Raw genomic sequence first — 19,203 nt, 5'->3', positions numbered from 1 at the left:
CAGGAAGCAAAGAGAGAAGGTCGCAAGGTCCCTGACGGGAGCTGAGGCATCCTCCGCTTGATCGACAATCGACGCGCGGGGTTGTGGAGAAGGCGCTTGTCTCGACGGCGCGGCATGCGGGAGCTACATTTCCGTCATTTTCATATTGCTCGTTCACGTTCATGTGCCCTCGGCTTCTTAAGAGCAAGACGCATGAGCCTTTCTACCGCCTTCCACTGCTATCCGGTGCGCTGAATATGGGACACACGTTGTGGCTCAAAGTGAATACCCACAAATGGAGACCAGTCCACACAAAATCGTCATGGCAGCGAAGCTATTAGCGTTTACACACGTCATCGGGCCCAAGCTCTCAGTTCCCTGTCCTCTTCGGTCACGGTTGCGAAGCATCTTGTGCTAAGCTATAAAATTGCTGGTCTCCTCTCGTTCCTGACAATCCTCTTCCCATCAAAACCCAATTCCATCTTCATCATGTACGCCGCTAGACCAATTGCCCGCTCTTCTGTCCCCAGAGCTCTTCGCTCAGCGAGAGTTCCCCGCAACACCCAGACTCGTTTCCAGTCCTCCTCCACTGGCTCATCCACTGGTTCATCGACTGGCAGCAACTCTCATGTCGTTACTGGACTTGCCAGCGGTACTGCCGTTGCCGTCGTCGGCTACACCATCTACGCCCTGAGCCCTGCTGGTCGCATGTCCAGAAAGGTCAACAGCGCCGCCAAGGATGCTGCTCTTTACTACAATGATATGAGCAACAAGATTCAAGCAAACACTCCTGATGCCGACGAGGCCATCAACTACGTCAAGGAGTTCGCCTACTCTTACGTCGCCTGGATTCCCGGCGGTCGCAAGTACATCGACACTGCCTTCAAGGATCTCGATACTCTTCGTCAGAACCACAAGGACGACGTCGACAAGATCATCAGAGAGACCTACAGCGACTTCCAGGACGTCTCCAAGACTGGCCTGAGCAAAGACAGCTTGAACAAGGCCATGGAGGCTCTCAGCAACCTCTCCCAGAAGATCGGTGCTCTGGCTGCCGATGCCGCTCAAGACCTTATGGACAACCACCCCCAACTCAAGGAGTCGGTTGGCCCTAGAATTGAGCAGCTCAAGTCCATGGGTGATCAGTACGGCCCCGAGGTCAAGCAAGAGGTCGACAGAACCTGGGACCAGGTCAAGGAGATCATGGCTGGTGGTATCAGCGCTACCAACATCAACAAGGCTCGCAAGATTGTCGAGGAGAAGGTCGAGCAGGTCAAGAAGCTCGGCGACCAAGCCTGGTCGAAGGGTCTCGAGCAGGCCAAGCCTTACCTTGACAAGAACCCCAAGGTCAAGGAGATCATTGAGAACAACGCCGATGCTCTCAAGCAAGGCAACGCCAAGGAGCTGTTCGAGAAGGTCAAGAGCAGCATCGAGTCTGGCAACACTGGCGATCTCGAGGGTTACGTCAACTCAGCCGTCGACAAGGCCAAGTCCAAGGGCTCTGAGATGAGCTCCAAGTGGGGCTTCGGTGGCATGGATCAGTACCTCAAGATGATCCCCAACGGCGGCGAGATCTTGCCCAAGCTCCAACAACTCAGAGAGGTTGCTGAGAAGCACAAGTCTGAGGGCGAGAAGCTCCTGAAGGAGACCATGGAGGAGCTCCAGAAGGTTCTCGAGAAGCAGTCCAACAAGGCCCAAGATATTGTCGAGAAGGCCAAGAAGGATGCTAAGTAAACGGAGACCATTCACGAACGATACCACCTTCATCTGTACTATAGTTTAACGACCCCTTCCTTGAGGCATTAGCGGCCTTTCTTTAATGTTCCAGGTTCAGCAGACCTACGAAATTACAAACAATTGACAAACCACTCTCGCTCCCTTCTCAATGTGACAAGACTCTCGCCTACGGTTGGTGCATGATTGGTTCTTGCATTGCAGGCGAATTTGCATTCGTGTTCAGCACTGTCGTCATCAACTGGGAAGAAAGGCATCCCCACACGCTAACACGGATATTTTGGCCATATTATCAATACAACAAGAGTGCTTCGTCTCTCTCATTGATACGAATCTTCATAACCTCCGCCGAACCTGATGGTTCTTGTTGCCTGGTATTGACCTTGTAGCGCTATGAAAGGAAGCGACCCTTCGATGGCAACAAGGCTGAATACAGGCTAAGACTTTAATATCGACATGCATGCTAGGCGCCCATCCTGTAAGCCATGAAACACCCATATCAGGTATGATTCTTTCTTTCTCAATTCCTTGTTCCTCTTGCGATCTTTCCCGACTGGAATACTGGCGGTCATGGCGGACAAAACAACATTGTCCGGCGAGACATCACACACTGGACTCATATCCGAGGAATCGTCCGTTCGCAGTGCGGATACCACAAAACAACTAGATAGCTGGCGATTTACTGTACGAGCAGGGATCGCCGTCGCAGCTACCGTGATCTTAGTCAATCTAGGAGTGTTGATATGGGCCTTGACTCTGGGCGTTCAAGATGGATTTGCAACTGTCTTTGAAGGTAGGGTCTCTCCGACGTCTTTAATTCCACTCTCCCCCTCAACATGTAGAGCGACGTCTTTGCTATAGAAAGACACAAAGGTTTCCTGACCAGGGGTGTAACCAAAGAGAGTCTAAACTATGCGACATCTCGATGGAGACTGTCCTGTTTGTCGAAACTATTGTGCATTCTTATCGCTAGACCCGTCACATGTCTGCACATGAGAGAGAATCACAACTGCCATTGATGACCGGAAGCTGACCATACCAAAAGGTTCTTGCACAGAGACGAAAAGTATAACCTTTTGGGTCGACCTTATGATCAACATACTCTCTACACTCTTGCTCGGAGCCTCCAACAACTGCGTACAACTTCTTGTCGCGCCCACGAGAAACGACATAGGCGATGCTCATGCTGCTGGTCGGTACCTTGATGTGGGCGTGTCTTCTTTACGAAACGTTATGGCCGTGAGTCTCTGGCGAAAGTGGCTCTGTGCTGGTCTCTTCCTAAGCTCGATACCGTTGCATCTTCTGTAGGACCACTGCAATCTTCGTGCTCTATTCTCTCTGCTGATCACCGGTAGCTACAACTCGGTCATATACTCAACGTTATCGACAAGCAATTATGTGGCAGCAATAGTCACCGATGACTTCTTACAAGGTGCGACTTGGAATAGCAGCAGACTTGACGGTTACACAGAGAACATCATTACGGCGACCAGACAAGTGGCGCGCTTGCAGAGCAACATCGGCAAGTTGACGAGACTCGAGAACGAAGACTGCATCCGGGCCTATGGTACCAACTTTCTGCAGTCCAAGCGGAAGAACGTCTTAGTTGTATCCGATGCCAATGTTACAGGGCCCCTGATCATAGGGTACTACCATCAGGCCGAGTTTCTGGATGATGACTTGGGCTGGATATGTGGGAAGCAAACACAAGGAGCCAATAAAAGATGTGACACCAAGACGATGCTTTCATACCCCACAAACTGGACTATTGTAGATATCGAAGTCAACCAAGATGAGGCTTTGGTCCGACGTTCTATGTCGTTCGGTCGCTGGGATGGATACGACCCCCAGGGACCTTACTTCGAAGCATCTGTCAAGTATTGTCTAGCTGAGACTGCTAAACAACACTGTACTATCCAGATAAGCACTCCATTACTCGGCGTGGTGCTGCTCTGCAACCTGATTAAGGTAATGTGTCTGTCAAGAGCACTTCTCATCCGAAACTTTCACCCCATGGCCACACTTGGAGATTTGATCAGCTCATGCTTAAGCCAACCCGATCCCTACACTCACGGGATGGGTCCTATCACCGCCAAAGGTGTACGCAGAAGCAGGGCAGTGCGCCTGTTAGACCGCGAAACACTGGTATCGAGGCTTCTCAAAGACTATCGAGTGATCTACTTCGAACGATCCACGTCGTTGCTATCCGACTACACCAACAGCGATATCCCGATGGTCCGAGGCACGTCCATTGTAACCGGTGTAGCCGAAAAGTCGGCTACAGCACCAGTGAAGTGGAAGAAGCAGAAAAATCGATGGTACCAGGCCCCATCAAGGTCAAGCTGGGTTGCCTGTATGGTGTTGTGCGCAATCGCTCGGTTCACTGGAGTATACCTTCTGACGAGCGCCATCAACTATCGCAAGAACAGTACATCTCAAACTTATACGCTCTCCCGCATGTGGCAAGATGGTGTTGGTGCAGTCTCGACAGACTTACTCATCGGAGCAGGTGGTGATTACCAAAGACCACTGATTGAGAATGTTCTTTTGGCCAATACGCCTCAACTCGCCATCTGGTTCGTCTACGTCTTTTACAACAATTGCTTGACCAGGATGATGCTCGGACGAGAGTACTCAAGTTACGCCAAATACCGCAAACCACTGCGAGTGAGTAGACCTGAAGGAGAACAGCGAAGCACGTACAGGTTGCAGTTGCCCTATCGTTACAGCGTGCCACTCATGGCTGCCATGACTGTGTTGCACTGGCTGGTCGCTCGGAGCATCTTTCTCGTTAAAATCAGTGTTTTCGACTATGATGGGAACCCGCTCAACTTGAAAATATCTGCTTGTGGTTTCTCGGCCATGGCTATTGTGCTGTCGCTCTTCGTCTCTGCAGTCATCATTCTAGCGTTGTTGGCGAGTGCCGCGAGGAAGCTTGAGCCTGGTATGCCGTTGGCTTCGAGCTGTAGTCTGGCTATCACTGCTGCCTGCCATACATCTCCTGATGACGAAGACGCGGCGTTGTTGCCAGTGAAGTACGGAGTAGTGATTGCAGAAGAGCCGGAAAGTGAGAGCGATCGTAAGCATGCGTGCTTCAGCAGCAAGGAGGTCACTCCATTGGTAGACGGGCACTGGTACAACTAGATGCAGGTCAGCTGGCAGTGGTATGCTAAAGTAGTAAACTTACCGGTCAGCGCATTGCACCTTAGTAATCTCTGCCAACCCTCGTCATCATCAGAACGCAAGACATCATATTTTGATCAGAAAACCCGCTTCTCCACGCAACTCGATCGACAACGCAAAAGCAGACTTGAATCAGCATGAAAGCGTCAACAGAGGGATGGTTAGGCGGTAGATTCGGGTCTCAGGTCCCTTGAGGAAAGCAGAGTTAAGCGTGTCGCGTGGCTGCACTATCGCTGATAGATGCGCTGTGACTAGATGATGGTGGTTGGAGGAAATATTGTAGAGTGGAAATGGGCTAGTTTGACAATCGGGGCCCATTCTCTTGTGCTGGGAGCTGAGGGAAAGAACGTTGCCCACCTAGTGTTCCTGCCTCGGGAAGGTGCGACTTCTTGAATTTTGACCTAATGTCGTTCCTGCTCTCCTGTGTGCTATAGTCTGTAATTCTCATGATCCTCCCAAGAATCTCTAGAGTGACAGCAGAATGTCAAGGCCGAGCCTCAAGTCGAGGAGGATAACAACCAAGTCGAGGAAATGATGGCCAGGTCGATGTCAAGGTCGAGAAGGAGGATGAGAAGTACAACGTCCACAGCCCACAGAGCTGAATCGACGTGGAAAGCACGAGTGGATTGAGTCGAAGATGTCTATAGTGAGCCTGTGATCGGTGTGTTAGTGGTCGGCAGAGAGCAGAAGGAGCATTTAAGGTAAAACGTCGGACATGTTGATATTAGATGAGAAGGATAGAAATTCACGAATGGACACTTCACAAAACCAACATAAAGGTCGTAATACTATGCGCATTTGAAAGGGTATTTTTGCAGAAGAGACTCGTCAAATTGGAATTGAGCTTTTGGAAGGGCGTGCTGTCATGGCCTGGCATGATTCCCGAATGTACCCGTGACCTGTACCAGATAACCTTTCAGAACGCCGAGGTGGAGCGATTGATTTACTCCTCCTCCTCCTCCTCGTCACCACCAGCCTCCTTGGACTCGGCGGCCTTGGCCTTCTTTCTGCGAACACGGCCGGGACGACCGCCACCGAAGGGCGAGGTCAGGGCGAAGTCGATGTGCTTCTGGGCGTCAAGGCGGACGACGAACGAGGGGACGTTGACGATCTGCTTGCCGACGCGGATGTGACGCTGGCGGATGAGGACACGAGCGTGGTGGATGGACTTGGCGAGACCGAGCTTGTAGACACAGGTCTGGAGACGGCGCTCCAAGAAGTCCTCGACCTTCAGGGCCAAGACGTAATCGAGCTTCATGCGGGACTCGTCAAGGACACCGACACGGACCAGACGGCGAATGAGGGCGTTTCCTTCGAAGAGACGCTTGGGGTCCTTCTCGTCCATGGTGAGGAGCTGACTGCAGTGGGGCGTTAGTGGCTGTCGTGTGATGGAAGAGTTTGCGCAGAGATTGCAGAGTGAGAGAGCGCAAAGGGTCGAAGATGCGCAAAGTGTGCAGAGGGTTGAGGATGCGCAAAGAGTCAAGAATTCTCTTGTCGCGTGCAAAATCAGCAAAACAGAAAAGAAAGCGAGGCAACGTACCGGGCAGCACGACGGATCTTGGACAGAGTGAGCTGGACACGCCAGATCTCACGCTTGTTACGGAGACCGTACTCGCCGACACTCTTCAGCTCAGAGTCCCTATTTCCAGGGTGTTAACCGCGCATTCCGTTGACGTGAACAGAGGCAAGCTCTAGCTCAGTGGCCATTGGACAATACTAACAGACGAGCGGACTCGAAAGGTCTACGGGGGACCTTGTAGGTCTTGGAGTAAGAACGGGGGGCCATGGTTGTCGTCGGGTGAAGTCTCTCTCGCGCAGAAAGGAAGTCGAAGTCGAGAAGTTGGTAAAGTGTGAAAAGGCAGGAGCGACAGTGTGGGTGGCCCGTGCGAAGCGCAGCGTGCCAAGAATCGCGGCTTCCGCACACGGTCGAAAATCCTCTCTGCCACATCGAAGTTTCCCTCTGAAGCTGCGACGACATTATATCCCGACAACCCCCCAGTCTCCGATAACCAACAGTCAAAATGGGTCACGCCGCAGGTCTCAGGTACAACTCGCCTCTCGTCATGCGCTCCCAGAGACGCAATCGCCCGGATTCTCGACTCAGACGCTGATGCGGTGAAAAACAGAGCTGGTACCAGATACGCCTTCTCGCGCGACTTCAAGAAGAAGGCAAGCACTCCGATCGATCCTCCGAACTCCCGCGAGCACGCCAACTAACTCCTCAAAAGGGTTACATCGCCCTCTCGACCTACCTCAAGCAGTACAAGGTCGGAGATATCGTCGATGTCGTCGCCAACGGTGCCGTCCAGAAGGGGTCAGTCGCCAGCCCACCCAGAGCCCGCAGAGTCGCAAGAACCAGCCCTCTAACACCCACCACAGTATGCCCTACAAGGTCTACCACGGCAAGACCGGTGTCGTCTACAACGTGACCAAGTCCGCCGTCGGTGTCATCCTCTACCGCCAGGTCGGCAACCGTTACATCGAGAAGCGCATCAACGTCCGCATCGAGCACGTCCGTCACTCCCGTTCGCGTGACGAGTTCTTGACCCGCGTCAAGACCAACGCCGAGAAGAAGCGCCAGGCCAAGACCGACGGCAGCCACGCCTTCCTCAAGCGCCAACCCGCCATGCCCCGCGAGGCCCGCACCATCTCCTACAAGGAGGCCAAGCCCGAGACTCTTGCCCCTATCGCCTACGACACTGCCATCTAAGCGGTGTCGTCGAGATCTGATGATGAGCACCCTGGGGCCTCTTTTTTTGCTAGCTGTGGGTGGGGAGTTTTTTTATGGCTATGGATTTACCAAAAAATGGCATCGAGTCTTCTGAACACTTCCATACAATCATCCCGGCAGGAGCAATGGCACAAAATGGTCGTGATCCTGACTGCAACTGAGGCGTTATACAAAAGAAAAAGTACCCGCCTCGAGCCATGTTGAATTGAGGGCTCTTTTACGAATACCACTCCCCGTTCCAAGCTACGCCATGTTCATTTTCAGACTGTTTTCTATGTGCAGAGCAAATGTCATGTCTCGTCGATCTTTACACAGGGGTGAACATGTCTACAAACACACTGCTTACAAGCGTCCACTTTAAGCACTGCTCTTGACAACCTCATCCCACTTCTGGCCAGTCAACATCTCGAATGCCTCACGGTACTTCTTGGCCGTCTCCTTGACCACAGCATCAGTCATCTCGACGCCATCCTTGCCCTTGAGGCCCTCCTTGGTCAGCCAGTCACGCAGATATTGCTGTTGGTCCCAGTCAGTAGTCTTCTAAACCATGCATTCTATTCAAACGCACCTTGTCGAAGCTGTCCTGTGACTTGCCAAGTTCGTACTTGTCTGCAGGCCAGAAGCGCGAGCTATCAGGGGTAAGTACTTCGTCCACCAGGATAACCTCGTCAGTCTCGACATCAAGGCCAAACTCGAACTTGGTATCGGCAATAATGATACCACGCTCGGCAGCGTAGTCTCTGGCCTAGACACTAATTAGCTCGAATACCATGACAAGCATTTCCAAGACACTCACGATCTGGTAGACCTTCAAACTCAACTCCTCAATCTTCTTTGCATACTTCTCACCAACGATCTTGGTGGCTTGCTCAGGACTGATGTTCTCATCCTTGTCGCCGACTTCAGCCTTGGTGCTGGGAGTCCAGAGAGGCTTCTCCAGCTTCTGACTTTCCTGCAGACCCTTGGGCATAGCGATGCCGTGAACAGTGCCGCTCTTCTTGTACTCCGACCATGCAGAACCAGTGATATAACCACGAACAATGCTCTCCAAAGGCAAAACCTTCAGACGACGCACATGCATGGTACGCAGACGCAACTGATCGCTGACTTCAGCAGAGAGAGACGAAGCAACCGAAGCAGGCACAGAAGCACTGAGAAGATGGGTCTTGAGGTCAGGGATCTTCTCTTTGAACAGGTTGAACCAGTGAACACTCATGAGAGTGAGGAGAGCGCCCTTTTGAGGCACACCGTTCTTCATGATGACATCGTAGGCTGAGATGCGGTCTGTGGCTACGAAGAGTAGGCTCTGAGGATCAATCTCGTAGATCTCGCGAACCTTGCCGCTGGCGATCTTCTTCAGGCCATGCTGCTCGACTGTGAAACTGGTCAGATGATGATTTTGATACCTAGGGCATAGACAGATATACCCTGCGAGTCAATTTGAGTGACGGTGGGAGGAGTCGACATTTTGTTGGATGGGTTCCCCTCTAGTTGTGTCATCAGTACAGTGGTTTTCAATTGCTCGGTAAACTTTGATGTGGTTGTGAAGCAGAGAGTTCGCACGAACAAACATGAACCGTTGTCAATCGCAAGAACAGTGACATGTCAAGCTATGAGAGAGGTGCTCGCTCTGATCGATGTTGTGCAAACGAATTTAATAAAGGTACAAAGTGAATGGTCAATTGACTCTTAAAGCATGGTGCAAAGATGTGAAAGGTGCATGGAAGAAGAGGAAAATTCAATACACATGACAGAGACTAGAGATAGACAGTAGACTCACCTAGAAGACAAATTCGTAGATACTCTAGCAGTGATATACAACAAAGATGAGTCTGTTATTGCTCATTGCTAGAGAAACTTTCTCCTCCGAGAGTCGGCGGATCGAACGCCAAGCTTTGTTCATCACCACCGCGGGGCAGGGTCAGTGTTTGTGACTAGAAGGGAGTGCAGCTACATTTTGTGCTTTGGTTGTTTCAATAATTACCTCGACAGCCCTTGTATGATACATTAGGCTAGCAATGAAATAGCAATTCATCGAAATGTTTGTTACATTCTCAGTACTATGGAAACCGCAAAAGTAATCATCTTTTTCCATTGATGAAAGAAGCAAGAAACGCCGTGTCGCAAGTGGTATCATAGTAACAGAATTCCGTAAGCAAAGTCCCCTCCCAGAGTGCGATCCTGACCTGTAGATCGTTCATTCCGTCTAGTCGTCATGTGGAGAAACGCACCAATTAGTAATCGTGACACCATTGTTATTGATGTCTGTTCGCGCCAGCCCAGTGGTCCCATTGGTTTGCCGAGGACTCGGTATGGCCATCGACTCCAGCGTATGGACCCATACTAGGTCCTGTCGTGCTGTGGTATTCGGTATCGCTGTCCCATCTGTTCAGACCGGGCCGCGGTTCATCACTGCCTCCGAACGCACTTGGCTGAGGCACTTGCGCACGAGAAGCCCCCATGAGGCTCATATCAGCGCCCGGTGCCTCGGTTTCTCCATGGCCTGACCTGCTGTCGAACGAAGCATTTCGTATCGGCGAATGTGAGGGAGAGTACGGGTAGGGACGCGCTGACAGGCCGCCTCGCTCAGCATTAGACAACAGACCGGCTGTATCAGTGTCATCGACGGTATCTGCCCTAGCGCGTCTCTGATGTTCGAGCTCCGTCGCTGACGGGAGAGTATGCGAGGTGACGTTGGGTCCAGGTATGGAGGTTGCTGGTTCGTCGACAGTAACACCAATCTTTGGTGTTGTGTACGAGACGTCATGGTGTCTGTGTCTACGGCGCACAAAGAGCCATCTGAAGCCTCTAGCTGTCGCTTTGATGAGGTCCCATGGGTTAAAGGTATCTCCGAAAGCCTTGATACCCATCCAGCCGCCATGATATTTTGGCGCAGTGCCAGAGAATCCAGAGCCAGGAGCCGTTGCAGGATCAGCGTAGGGGGTCTTTGAGAGGTCGTACTCGCGCCATGGAAAAGCAAAAAGATGCATCACGGCGAATATAGCCATTTCAATACACAAAAGCATCGAAGGGATGCCAACCTTGATATCTGGATACGAGAGTTTACTCGTCGCTTGCAAAGGACCACTCGAGGATGAGAGAAACGAGATGACAAGCTGAAATGTTAGCGTTGTGAGCCGCAAATGTAGTAGTTGTAGAAGCTTACCGATTGCCAGAAACTGAAGAAGATGACCAACTTGATACACAAGACCTTCAAGAAAGGTCGGTGTTCGGCGAGATCGTCCTTGAGTTGCAAGTAGAACTGAATCAGCATAAACATGGCGACAGTGACTGAAGCACTCTCAAAGACCATAACCCAGATATGCGCGAATGCTGGGTGTAGCGAAGCTTCGCAATAACGGTCCATAGCCTCAGTGACTACGCTGACTATAGTGAACAGCACGCGAACCAGCGCATATTGGAAGACTGAAAACCAAATGACCTGCAATAAGAATCAGCATGCTGACCAGCAATGAAGGTGACAAATGCCGCAAAGGATATAGAGCCCGTACATTGAACCAGGTCAGGCCGCTTCTAGGTATGCGCAGGATGCCCTTCTCTTTTCCGCCTGTACATTTCTGCAGACCGAAAACTCCCCAGAACCAGTTTATGGGCGTTACTTGACGGAAATAATCCTTTTGCTCGTGGAGGTTCGGCGCAATGTAGTTACACAGAAGTGTAAAGAACGAGGCAATGGCGAAGGCTTCATAGCAGTCGCGGAGGACTTCAAAGTATATTGAATGTTTGTAGTAGAGGTATGAGAGGAAGGACACTGTCGAGTAGATGGGGATCATAAGGAGGATGCGAATGATGCTTGAGATGTTCGTCAGCATGGTTGGTCATGTCGGCGCAGTCGCAATGGAGGGGTAGATACTGTTTCTGTTCCCATGGCTTCGAGTAATGTGTTGCATGCTTGAAGATCAGGAAGAAGGCCACAACGACCGAGATGAGGGCAAAGACGGCGGATATGACCAGGCCGACATGATGGAAGGTGACTTTGGCGAACAGAGGATCCTCGACAACTGCCAGTTCGGTCAGCAAGTATACTGGAAGTGACAACCCATGGCAACCGTACTTGTCGTCTCTTCAGCTGTTGTGTTACAAACGACCATAACGCAGTTTCTTGTCCGAGTGCGATTTTGTTTACAGTCGTGCTGCAGCCCGCTTATGTCGAGAAATCAATATGGCGGCGCGGCATGCGCTTGCGTCAGATGTGTAGCTAGGTCGCTGAAGGCTTGAAGGCACAAGGTCAAGAGCACACGGCTTTCTTTGTTCCACTAAGCACGATCCTTTGTCTGACGGTCAGAGCTGGATGCTATTTGCGACACAGTCTACGAATACGAATCGTTTCTACAAAAGAGCGGCGGGCTGTGCATGAGCGCGCTGACGTGGTTTGCCGACCGTTGCGCGCGTCAAGAAGGGGCTCATTCCCCTGCCAAGTCTGTTTCACCGATGCTTCATCATCTTAGCCCTGTGTGAGCACCGCGTCAGGCCTCCTGAGCCGGAATAAATACAACGACCCACATGAGACCGCTTCCATCTGCTCGATGCTTGACCAGATGTTACTCAACATCCGACTTCACAATTCACTTGCAACCTTCGGAGCTTTGTATCAATTGATAGGGTTCCATTTGGAGAATATTCATATAACTAAAGGCATCACCTTCCCAAGACCAAACGCCATCCCGCACCAGACAAAATTCAGGGACTGCCAAATCATGCAGTGACGGGCTCAGGGTGCTGGTAGAGAGGCAGACCGGGAGCAACACCGACACGCTCCTTGGAGAGCAGGTCAACAAGCAGAGGGCTGGGGCGGTTGGCCATGTTGGGGTGGAGCGAGGACTGAGTCTTCTTGTACTGAGCGACACTGTTGACGTAGGCGTCGAACAGGTAGCTCGAGTCGAGTGGACCACCCTTGGCCTCGGGATGGAACTGAGTGCTGAAGATGGGACGGTGCTTGTGGATCATACCCTCGTTGGAAGAATCGTTGAGGTTGATGAAGTACTCCTTGAAGTCGCTGGGGATGGTAGTGGCATCAACAGCATATCCGTGGTTCTGAGAGGTAATGTGGCACTTTCCAGTCATCAAGTCGAGAGCAGGAATGTTGTGAGCACGGTTACCGTACTTCATCTTGATGGTCTGAGCACCAATGGCCATGGCCACAAGCTGGTGGCCAAGACAGATGCCCATGATGGGGATCTGAGAAGAGTCCATCAGCTTGCGAAGGTTGTCGCTGGTGGTGCGGCAGTGAGTCGGGTCACCAGGGCCGTTGGAGATGAAGACACCATCGAAGTGGCTGGCGATCTTGTGGACGGGGTAGTCGTAAGGAAGGCAGGTGACCGAGACTCCACGGGCGACAAGACTGCGCAGGATGTTCTCCTTGACACCGCAATCGATGAGAGCAACGTGCATGTCGCCGACGGGCGAAGCAACGTGCCAGGGAGCCTTTGTGCTGACCTTGGCCACCAAGTTGATGTTACCAGGGTCCTCGAAAGCCTCGTCCTCGTCGGCATCGTACTCCTCACCAACGACAACCTTGCCGAGCGAAGAACCTTGCTCACGCAAATGGGTGACGATGGCACGAGTGTCGACACCTGAGATGGCGGGAACACCCTCTCTGGCGCACCACTCGCTCAAACTCTCGACAGCGGTCCAGTGGCTGTACTGGAGGGCGGCATCGGCGACGACAATACCAGCAGCTTGGATGTTGGGCGACTCAAAGTACTTGAGCAGGCCGTACTCGTCTCTAACGGACGAGGGGACACCGTAGTTTCCGATCAAGGGCTGGGTGAAGACCAGGATTTGGCCACGGTACGAGGGGTCGGTCATGGACTCGGGGTAGCCGACCAGAGAGGTGGTGAAGACGGCTTCACCACTGATGTTAGTCTTGGCACCGAAACTCTTGCCGTGGAAGATGGGACCATCCTATCATGTACCGTCAGCAATTGACTTTGAGATATTCGAGAAGGCGAATAGGCGTACTCTGATAGTGAAGGTAGCACGCTCGAATGAGGGTGCAGTGGATCTTCTGTTCTGAAGAGGAGGAGCGCGCTGGCTGCCAGAGACAACTGAAGCGTTACCTCTGACCTGCATGCCGAGCTTGGCGACTCTGGCGGAGGCGGGTCTCATGGCCGCAGACTTGACAAGGCCGGAGATCATTTTGATGTTGGTGGTGTAGATTGTAATTGGGTCGATGTGTACTTGGTAGATTGGTCTTGTAGGTGGCGGAGTCTTAATTCACGTTGGCCTTCCAGAGATGGTCGCTAATGTAGTCTGGCAGGCAGTTAGTCATTGCTCAGAGACGCATGGAGGGCGTGTCGGGGTGTATGTACCTTGGCTGGTAGTTACGGTGGGCGCAGTACGCATAAGGACGATATCAGCCCGCGATTAAACAGGCAGTATGGGGGTTGAAGGACTTGTAGCTGGAGAAGAAGAGAGCAACGTGGTGGAGGTTCGTGGGAAAAGCCCAAAGTCCAAGCTTGCCCGCCGATTGTCGGCGCCGTGGAGTCATGGTTGCAAAAAATCCATCCAACTCTCCCATTGGCTCACACCCGGCTTTCTTATCATTCTTATCCACCATCGTCATTTCCATCTATATTTCTTTGTTTTCCACCCGCAGTTCCATGATCTGCCTGCTCATCGCTGCGTGCTCCTATGTGATGTGTCTCCGGGCGTCCACCATCAGCTATTTGTCTTGAGCGCTGCTTCGCAGTATGCCTGCCAAGTGTCAAGCCAACCCGCAGTCGGTCCTTTCTGAGATCTTCGAATTCACAACTGGACCACCGGAATAGCCTACATTCTGATAAAGCGACTGTTTTCAAGACAAGCATATATCTCAACTGCGAATAGAGTGCCGCTCAAATCTTGGTTGCCCTCAGTAATCATTTTTCGAAGTTGTTCACTGTTCTTGATCCGACAGAATACAGAGACATCCAATACGGTAGGTACACCTTCAAGATTCGAGGTAAATCAATGGATACTATCCTGTTCCTCGAAATCATTGTGCATTTCTCAAACCGAACACACTTCACTGCTTCACTACCTTACTGCTTCACTTCCACGTCTCGAACTGCAATCACTGCATGAAATCAAGTATTACTTCTCACTCACTCACTCTCTAGTCCTTTATAAACATCCATCATCCTTCCACACCCTTTCTCTTTCCTACATCCCACCTACATCTCAACTCAATCACACATCATCAACAACATCATGTCTACTCTTATCTACTTGCCTTCCATGGCCGCTCACACTCATCTCTACGTCGATCGCACTGCTGAATCGAGCGCTTCTGCCGTCGATGCCACTGCCATCAAGCTCCCCGAGCACACCGCCTCGACTCCCGCCACCGCTGGCGCTGAGTCTTCCACCGCTGTCAAGCGCCCCCAGTCGGCTGTCAACACCGTCGATACACCTCGCAAGAAGTTCAAGTACGCCAACAAGAAAGCCGACGACACCTACAGAGACAACGGAGGTCGTCAGAAGAAGGACGTCGATCTCGTCATCAAGAAGAACTGGGCTCGCATTCGCGCTGGTGACTGGAAAGACCCACCCAAGGGTTTCAAGCCCAAGGGTACCGCCCATCCCGCCGCCGCTACGTCGATCCAACTCCTCGACATCCAGAATCAACTCTGGGACACTGCCATGAAGAAGGGTGGCAAGGCCTTCCCCAAGGTCGATGAGGAGCTCAATGAGGACACCGTCCTTACCAACAACGTCTTCGACCGCATGATCAAGCACTACGGCACCGGCAAGAACGCTGGTATGGATGAGAAAGGCGTCCAGAAGTGCGTCGAGGCTGCTTGGAAGTACATCCACGGACCCGTCGATGTCAAGGCTGGAAAGAAGAAGGTCAACGTCGATGTCAAGGCTGGAAAGAAGAAGGTCAACGTCGATGTCAAGGCCGGAAAGCAGAAGATCAAGATCAAGCCTAAGATCGAAGACGTCGATGAGGTCGAGGAGGATGACGATCAGGTCGAAGCTGAGGTCGATGAGGATGAAGATCAGGTCGAGGCTGAGGCCGATGAGGATGACGATGAGGTCGATGAGGAGTAGAATCTCCACTACCTACAGAGGTAGATCGACGTGGAAATCACAGGAGTCCATATGAGGAACGGACATTAAGATGTATAGTATCGACGAGGACCTAGGGAATAATCTACCGGAAGGGGGGATTTATCACGTACCCTAGCTTTATGACTTTATGAATTTCAGAATTTCCCGAAATCTCCATATCAATGCCATGATGAATGCCTTCTGCTCTAGAGGTAGTATGCTTATAGATTAATATTAACTGCTTGTCGAGCCTATATAGCTATAATCATTGATGATGATTTCCTCTCAATCGACCTAAAAGTCCCGCCATATAAAACGTTTGCAGAGCAACATCGACCGCCCGTCCATACAATTTAGCCATGAGTAGAAGCAATAATTTCCTTTCGATCGACCCACAAGTCCCTCCTTACAAGCAATGAATTTCTTTCGATCGACTCATGAGAAAGCTTGACCCTCAACCCTCAACCCTGACGCTTGCGCTTGGCTGCAGCACGCGTCATACGGGGAACAACCTCGATTTCTTCCGTATCGACCTCGACCTCAACCTCCTGCTCATCGACATCAACCTCGACCTCAGACTTCTTGTTGTAGCATCCGCGATGTTTGTGTTGGCCGAGACCACCGAGACTTGCGTGAGGCAGTTGGCAGTCTGAGCAACGGTGCGGTCCGTCGATAGGGTGCGAGACTTCGTGAAGGGCAATAGCCGACTTTTGCAATATGGACATGGAAAGTCCACAGCGGCTTTCCGGACACGTCCAGTGAGTAATGATGACCACCTTGTCCTGGTCGAATCGACGCGGGCAATAATCCTTCCTGTGTAAAGCTATACCTTGGAAGTGCATCTTGAGGCCGCAGTCACCGCACACACGAGTGCCATCGACGTGACTCTGGAGGTGGACCTGGAAAGCGTCAGGATACCGGTACCGGTACCTGACACCGCAACGCCAATCATCGCAAACGAGATCAGCCTTCTTTGGGTCTGGTGGTAGGTCGTCGATGTATTTCTGATGAATCGATGATGCGTCGTCGACAACGCAAAAATTATCGACGTGATACAGAAGCGAGGAACCATTGTCAAACTTCAAACCACAGGCGCCACACTCGACTGTTCCATTGATGTGCTGGGCTTCGTGCTTCTCGAATATCGACCATTGAACGGGTTTCCCACGGGTCTCGCCATCGGCGTCGATCAGGCGGTCATATGTACATCTTGGATCGAAACATTTGCTGGGTTTGTTGCTAAACTTTCCTTCTTCGTGGAGAGACATATGATTCCTGAGACTGCTCAGATCATACATCCCCTGTCCAGGCTGATGACGAGGACAGTCCTCGTACGGACACCGAAGTCGATCGTCCCTGGCCTCGGTGCTCTCAGGAGGTGGCGGCCAATTGTCTTCAAGTGCGTTGTGTCCATCGACGCCGGTCCACGGTGGAGTGGCATCGTCATCGACGAAAGGCCACCATTTCATAGCGAGATAGGTCTTGTTCTTCATACTGTCCATCGACGCGCCGAAGGCTGCGGACAACATAGCTTCCAGTTGATAAAACCTCGCAGGCATCCAGTCATCCTCTGGATCGACTCGCTTGAAGGCTTCGCCGACGGCCAAGGTGAACCAGTGGATCTTGACTTCATAACCCGCAGCTTGGGCCTTCTGGATCCAGCCATGGAATTTGCTGCCGGTGCTGGCGCTATAAATAACAAGATCAGTATCGACCTACGATAGGAGCGGAATCGACTTACTATTTAATTGAAGTTTGCTCGTTGGTATGGTTGTTACGCCTCCCTTTCAAGCCACCCAGGTGAGCCCAGGCGTTTCCGATCTTCAACACATAGACTTTGGTGCCGTCGGGGAGTGTGTACCAGGCAAGGCCGCCATAGACGCCCGGATTCTTCGTATCGACCCAAGATAACTCGAGTAGGTCATCAACCGACGGCTTGGTCTCGGCGGCGAGAAGCTTGATGGTCTGTGGGAGTAACGTCTTCATGGCGAAATGAGTGCCGGCGTCGAAATCAAATGTACGATCGACGGGGTCCTCCATAGCAATTCTGTATTGCAGGGACATTTTGCATTTGTGCAGACGCTCCAAGTTGGAGCGGTATGTCGATTTCACTCTGGATCGACGTTCGGCGTACTCTGCCGCAATAGCTGGCGGCAAGGCGAAGGACTCCATCGACAAATTGACGGGTGTGATTCAAACAACAAAACAGGTAGTATGGGTCGATGTGGCTGATAAAACGACAGATGTGAAGAGGATGAAGGAGATGAGAGAGAGAGAGCATTGAGGAGGTGTGAGGTAGCTTCGCAAGAACAGTGTGCACAGGTTTGGAAGGTGCACCTCATGCACCGTCCTGCTTGCCATCTTCACATGCTTACTTCTACGAAGCTTCAAGGAAGGCACTACACCTTGAGTTCGACCGGGAAGGTGCATCTGGCAATGTCTACCGCCACCATCCACCTCCCCTCGTCCTCCCTTCCATCGACGACGCAGCAATGCTTTACCGCCCCTCCAACGAAACCTTCATGATAACCCGCAACGTAGCTCTCGGATCCTCGAACGTCAACACCGACCCAGAAATGGGCAAATTACGCCTGTGGAACATTTCCTCTACAGACTCTGCAGGAAACACCTCCTACTCCATTCAAAGCCTTAACATCCGCGCCTTTATGGATGGCAGTTTCTTCGAGGTATACGTTAATGATGTGCTTACCATCTCTACACACATCTATTACTGGTACAAAGATTCCACTCGTATGGGCTTCTACCTCCAGTTCCCCGAGACACTTCAGAACTCTACCTTGGATACTGGCGTCAAGTTCTCGGGTGTGAAAGTCTGGGAGGGTGTGCCGAACGTCTTCCCTAAGCGTCCTACCAACCCCAAGGACTTGATCGACAGTGGTGTAGGCTTTGTGCAGCCGCCTATGAACCCTAATGTGCCGCTAGCTTATGATGGTGTCGGTGCTCCTCCTTTACCTCCGGCTGAGAACTTGCCTTATGGTATTGATTTAAGTACTGTAGAGTAAATTATCTGTACTTAGAGTAAATAAGTAGACACATCCTAACGATGGCAGCTTATGATATGGCATGTAAACCAAATTAAGCAGTCGCTCTCCGCTATATCGCTCTTTCCTTCCCCGTGTGTAACTGCATGATAGTTTTGAGAGACACCATGATACCCATGGAGAAGCGACTTACTCCCGGCTCTCTTTGGGGTTATCTCTGATCTGGCTAACTCTGTGCCTTTCTATGGATACCCTGCAACACGTCTTCGCGCGAGGAGAGAGTGTAACAAGTCGTTCAGTCTTATCTCGCAAACGCATCTAACTAGTTCTGCCACTATGAAATGGCATGGTGTTTTGGCGATTAGGGGCTTGTCCATCGAGATAGGCTAGTTTATATTCTCTCACTGGAGTCAATCATAATGTAGTAAATACTCTGCATTTCTACAGTCGAGTATGACAGACATCAACACACGGAGAGAAGCATCTCCACGCTCTAGTCTAAGAAACAACCGAGTAAAA

General features: G+C 51.5%; 10 protein-coding genes across 10 annotated transcripts; 5 read left to right on the top strand and 5 right to left on the bottom strand.

Annotated features, from left to right (window-relative positions):
* Window positions 1-468: 468 nt before the first annotated feature.
* On the top strand, window positions 469-1,713 carry M436DRAFT_48276 (uncharacterized protein; the record flags this gene model as incomplete). The annotated part of the gene is made up of 1 exon (XM_013571106.1): window positions 469-1,713. The coding sequence occupies one exon, from the start codon at window positions 469-471 to the stop codon at window positions 1,711-1,713; it is 1,245 nt and encodes a 414-aa protein (XP_013426560.1).
* Window positions 1,714-2,283: 570 nt separating this feature from the next.
* Window positions 2,284-4,857, top strand: M436DRAFT_73460 (uncharacterized protein; the record flags this gene model as incomplete). Its single annotated transcript, XM_013571376.1, has 3 exons — window positions 2,284-2,506; window positions 2,759-3,017; window positions 3,069-4,857. 3 exons carry the CDS (start codon window positions 2,284-2,286, stop codon window positions 4,855-4,857), a joined length of 2,271 nt encoding a protein of 756 aa, XP_013426830.1.
* Window positions 4,858-5,839: 982 nt separating this feature from the next.
* On the bottom strand, window positions 5,840-6,682 carry M436DRAFT_48096 (40S ribosomal protein S9; the record flags this gene model as incomplete). Its single annotated transcript, XM_013571077.1, has 3 exons — window positions 5,840-6,254; window positions 6,437-6,535; window positions 6,618-6,682. 3 exons carry the CDS (start codon window positions 6,680-6,682, stop codon window positions 5,840-5,842), a joined length of 579 nt encoding a protein of 192 aa, XP_013426531.1.
* Window positions 6,683-6,917: 235 nt separating this feature from the next.
* On the top strand, window positions 6,918-7,606 carry M436DRAFT_73458 (uncharacterized protein; the record flags this gene model as incomplete). Its single annotated transcript, XM_013571375.1, has 4 exons — window positions 6,918-6,940; window positions 7,023-7,065; window positions 7,125-7,210; window positions 7,276-7,606. 4 exons carry the CDS (start codon window positions 6,918-6,920, stop codon window positions 7,604-7,606), a joined length of 483 nt encoding a protein of 160 aa, XP_013426829.1.
* A 378-nt stretch (window positions 7,607-7,984) lies between these two features.
* Window positions 7,985-9,094, bottom strand: M436DRAFT_64498 (putative phosphoribosylaminoimidazole-succinocarboxamide synthase; the record flags this gene model as incomplete). Its single annotated transcript, XM_013571262.1, has 4 exons — window positions 7,985-8,143; window positions 8,196-8,372; window positions 8,424-9,001; window positions 9,034-9,094. The coding sequence occupies 4 exons, from the start codon at window positions 9,092-9,094 to the stop codon at window positions 7,985-7,987; spliced, it is 975 nt and encodes a 324-aa protein (XP_013426716.1).
* A 788-nt stretch (window positions 9,095-9,882) lies between these two features.
* M436DRAFT_73456 (DUF300-domain-containing protein) lies at window positions 9,883-11,739 on the bottom strand (the record flags this gene model as incomplete). The annotated part of the gene is made up of 5 exons (XM_013571374.1): window positions 9,883-10,743; window positions 10,794-11,069; window positions 11,140-11,440; window positions 11,502-11,649; window positions 11,703-11,739. 5 exons carry the CDS (start codon window positions 11,737-11,739, stop codon window positions 9,883-9,885), a joined length of 1,623 nt encoding a protein of 540 aa, XP_013426828.1.
* Window positions 11,740-12,343: 604 nt separating this feature from the next.
* M436DRAFT_64496 (small subunit of carbamoyl phosphate synthase) lies at window positions 12,344-13,786 on the bottom strand (the record flags this gene model as incomplete). Its single annotated transcript, XM_013571261.1, has 2 exons — window positions 12,344-13,552; window positions 13,610-13,786. The coding sequence occupies 2 exons, from the start codon at window positions 13,784-13,786 to the stop codon at window positions 12,344-12,346; spliced, it is 1,386 nt and encodes a 461-aa protein (XP_013426715.1).
* A 1,053-nt stretch (window positions 13,787-14,839) lies between these two features.
* On the top strand, window positions 14,840-15,682 carry M436DRAFT_82599 (uncharacterized protein; the record flags this gene model as incomplete). The annotated part of the gene is made up of 1 exon (XM_013571373.1): window positions 14,840-15,682. The coding sequence occupies one exon, from the start codon at window positions 14,840-14,842 to the stop codon at window positions 15,680-15,682; it is 843 nt and encodes a 280-aa protein (XP_013426827.1).
* Window positions 15,683-16,143: 461 nt separating this feature from the next.
* Window positions 16,144-17,370, bottom strand: M436DRAFT_48424 (uncharacterized protein; the record flags this gene model as incomplete). The annotated part of the gene is made up of 1 exon (XM_013571128.1): window positions 16,144-17,370. A coding segment is annotated over one exon (1,227 nt), but the record flags the coding sequence as incomplete, so codon positions are not given.
* An 804-nt stretch (window positions 17,371-18,174) lies between these two features.
* M436DRAFT_64493 (uncharacterized protein) lies at window positions 18,175-18,705 on the top strand (the record flags this gene model as incomplete). The annotated part of the gene is made up of 1 exon (XM_013571260.1): window positions 18,175-18,705. One exon carries the CDS (start codon window positions 18,175-18,177, stop codon window positions 18,703-18,705), a length of 531 nt encoding a protein of 176 aa, XP_013426714.1.
* Between the last annotated feature and the right edge of the window lie 498 nt (window positions 18,706-19,203).

This window comes from Aureobasidium namibiae, assembly GCF_000721765.1.
Source record: "Aureobasidium namibiae CBS 147.97 unplaced genomic scaffold scaffold_10, whole genome shotgun sequence".
In the NCBI taxonomy this organism is placed as follows: Eukaryota; Fungi; Ascomycota; class Dothideomycetes; order Dothideales; family Saccotheciaceae; genus Aureobasidium; species Aureobasidium namibiae.
The sequence above is the reverse complement of the archived record's forward strand: the minus strand, read 5'-3'. Positions and strand labels throughout refer to the sequence as shown.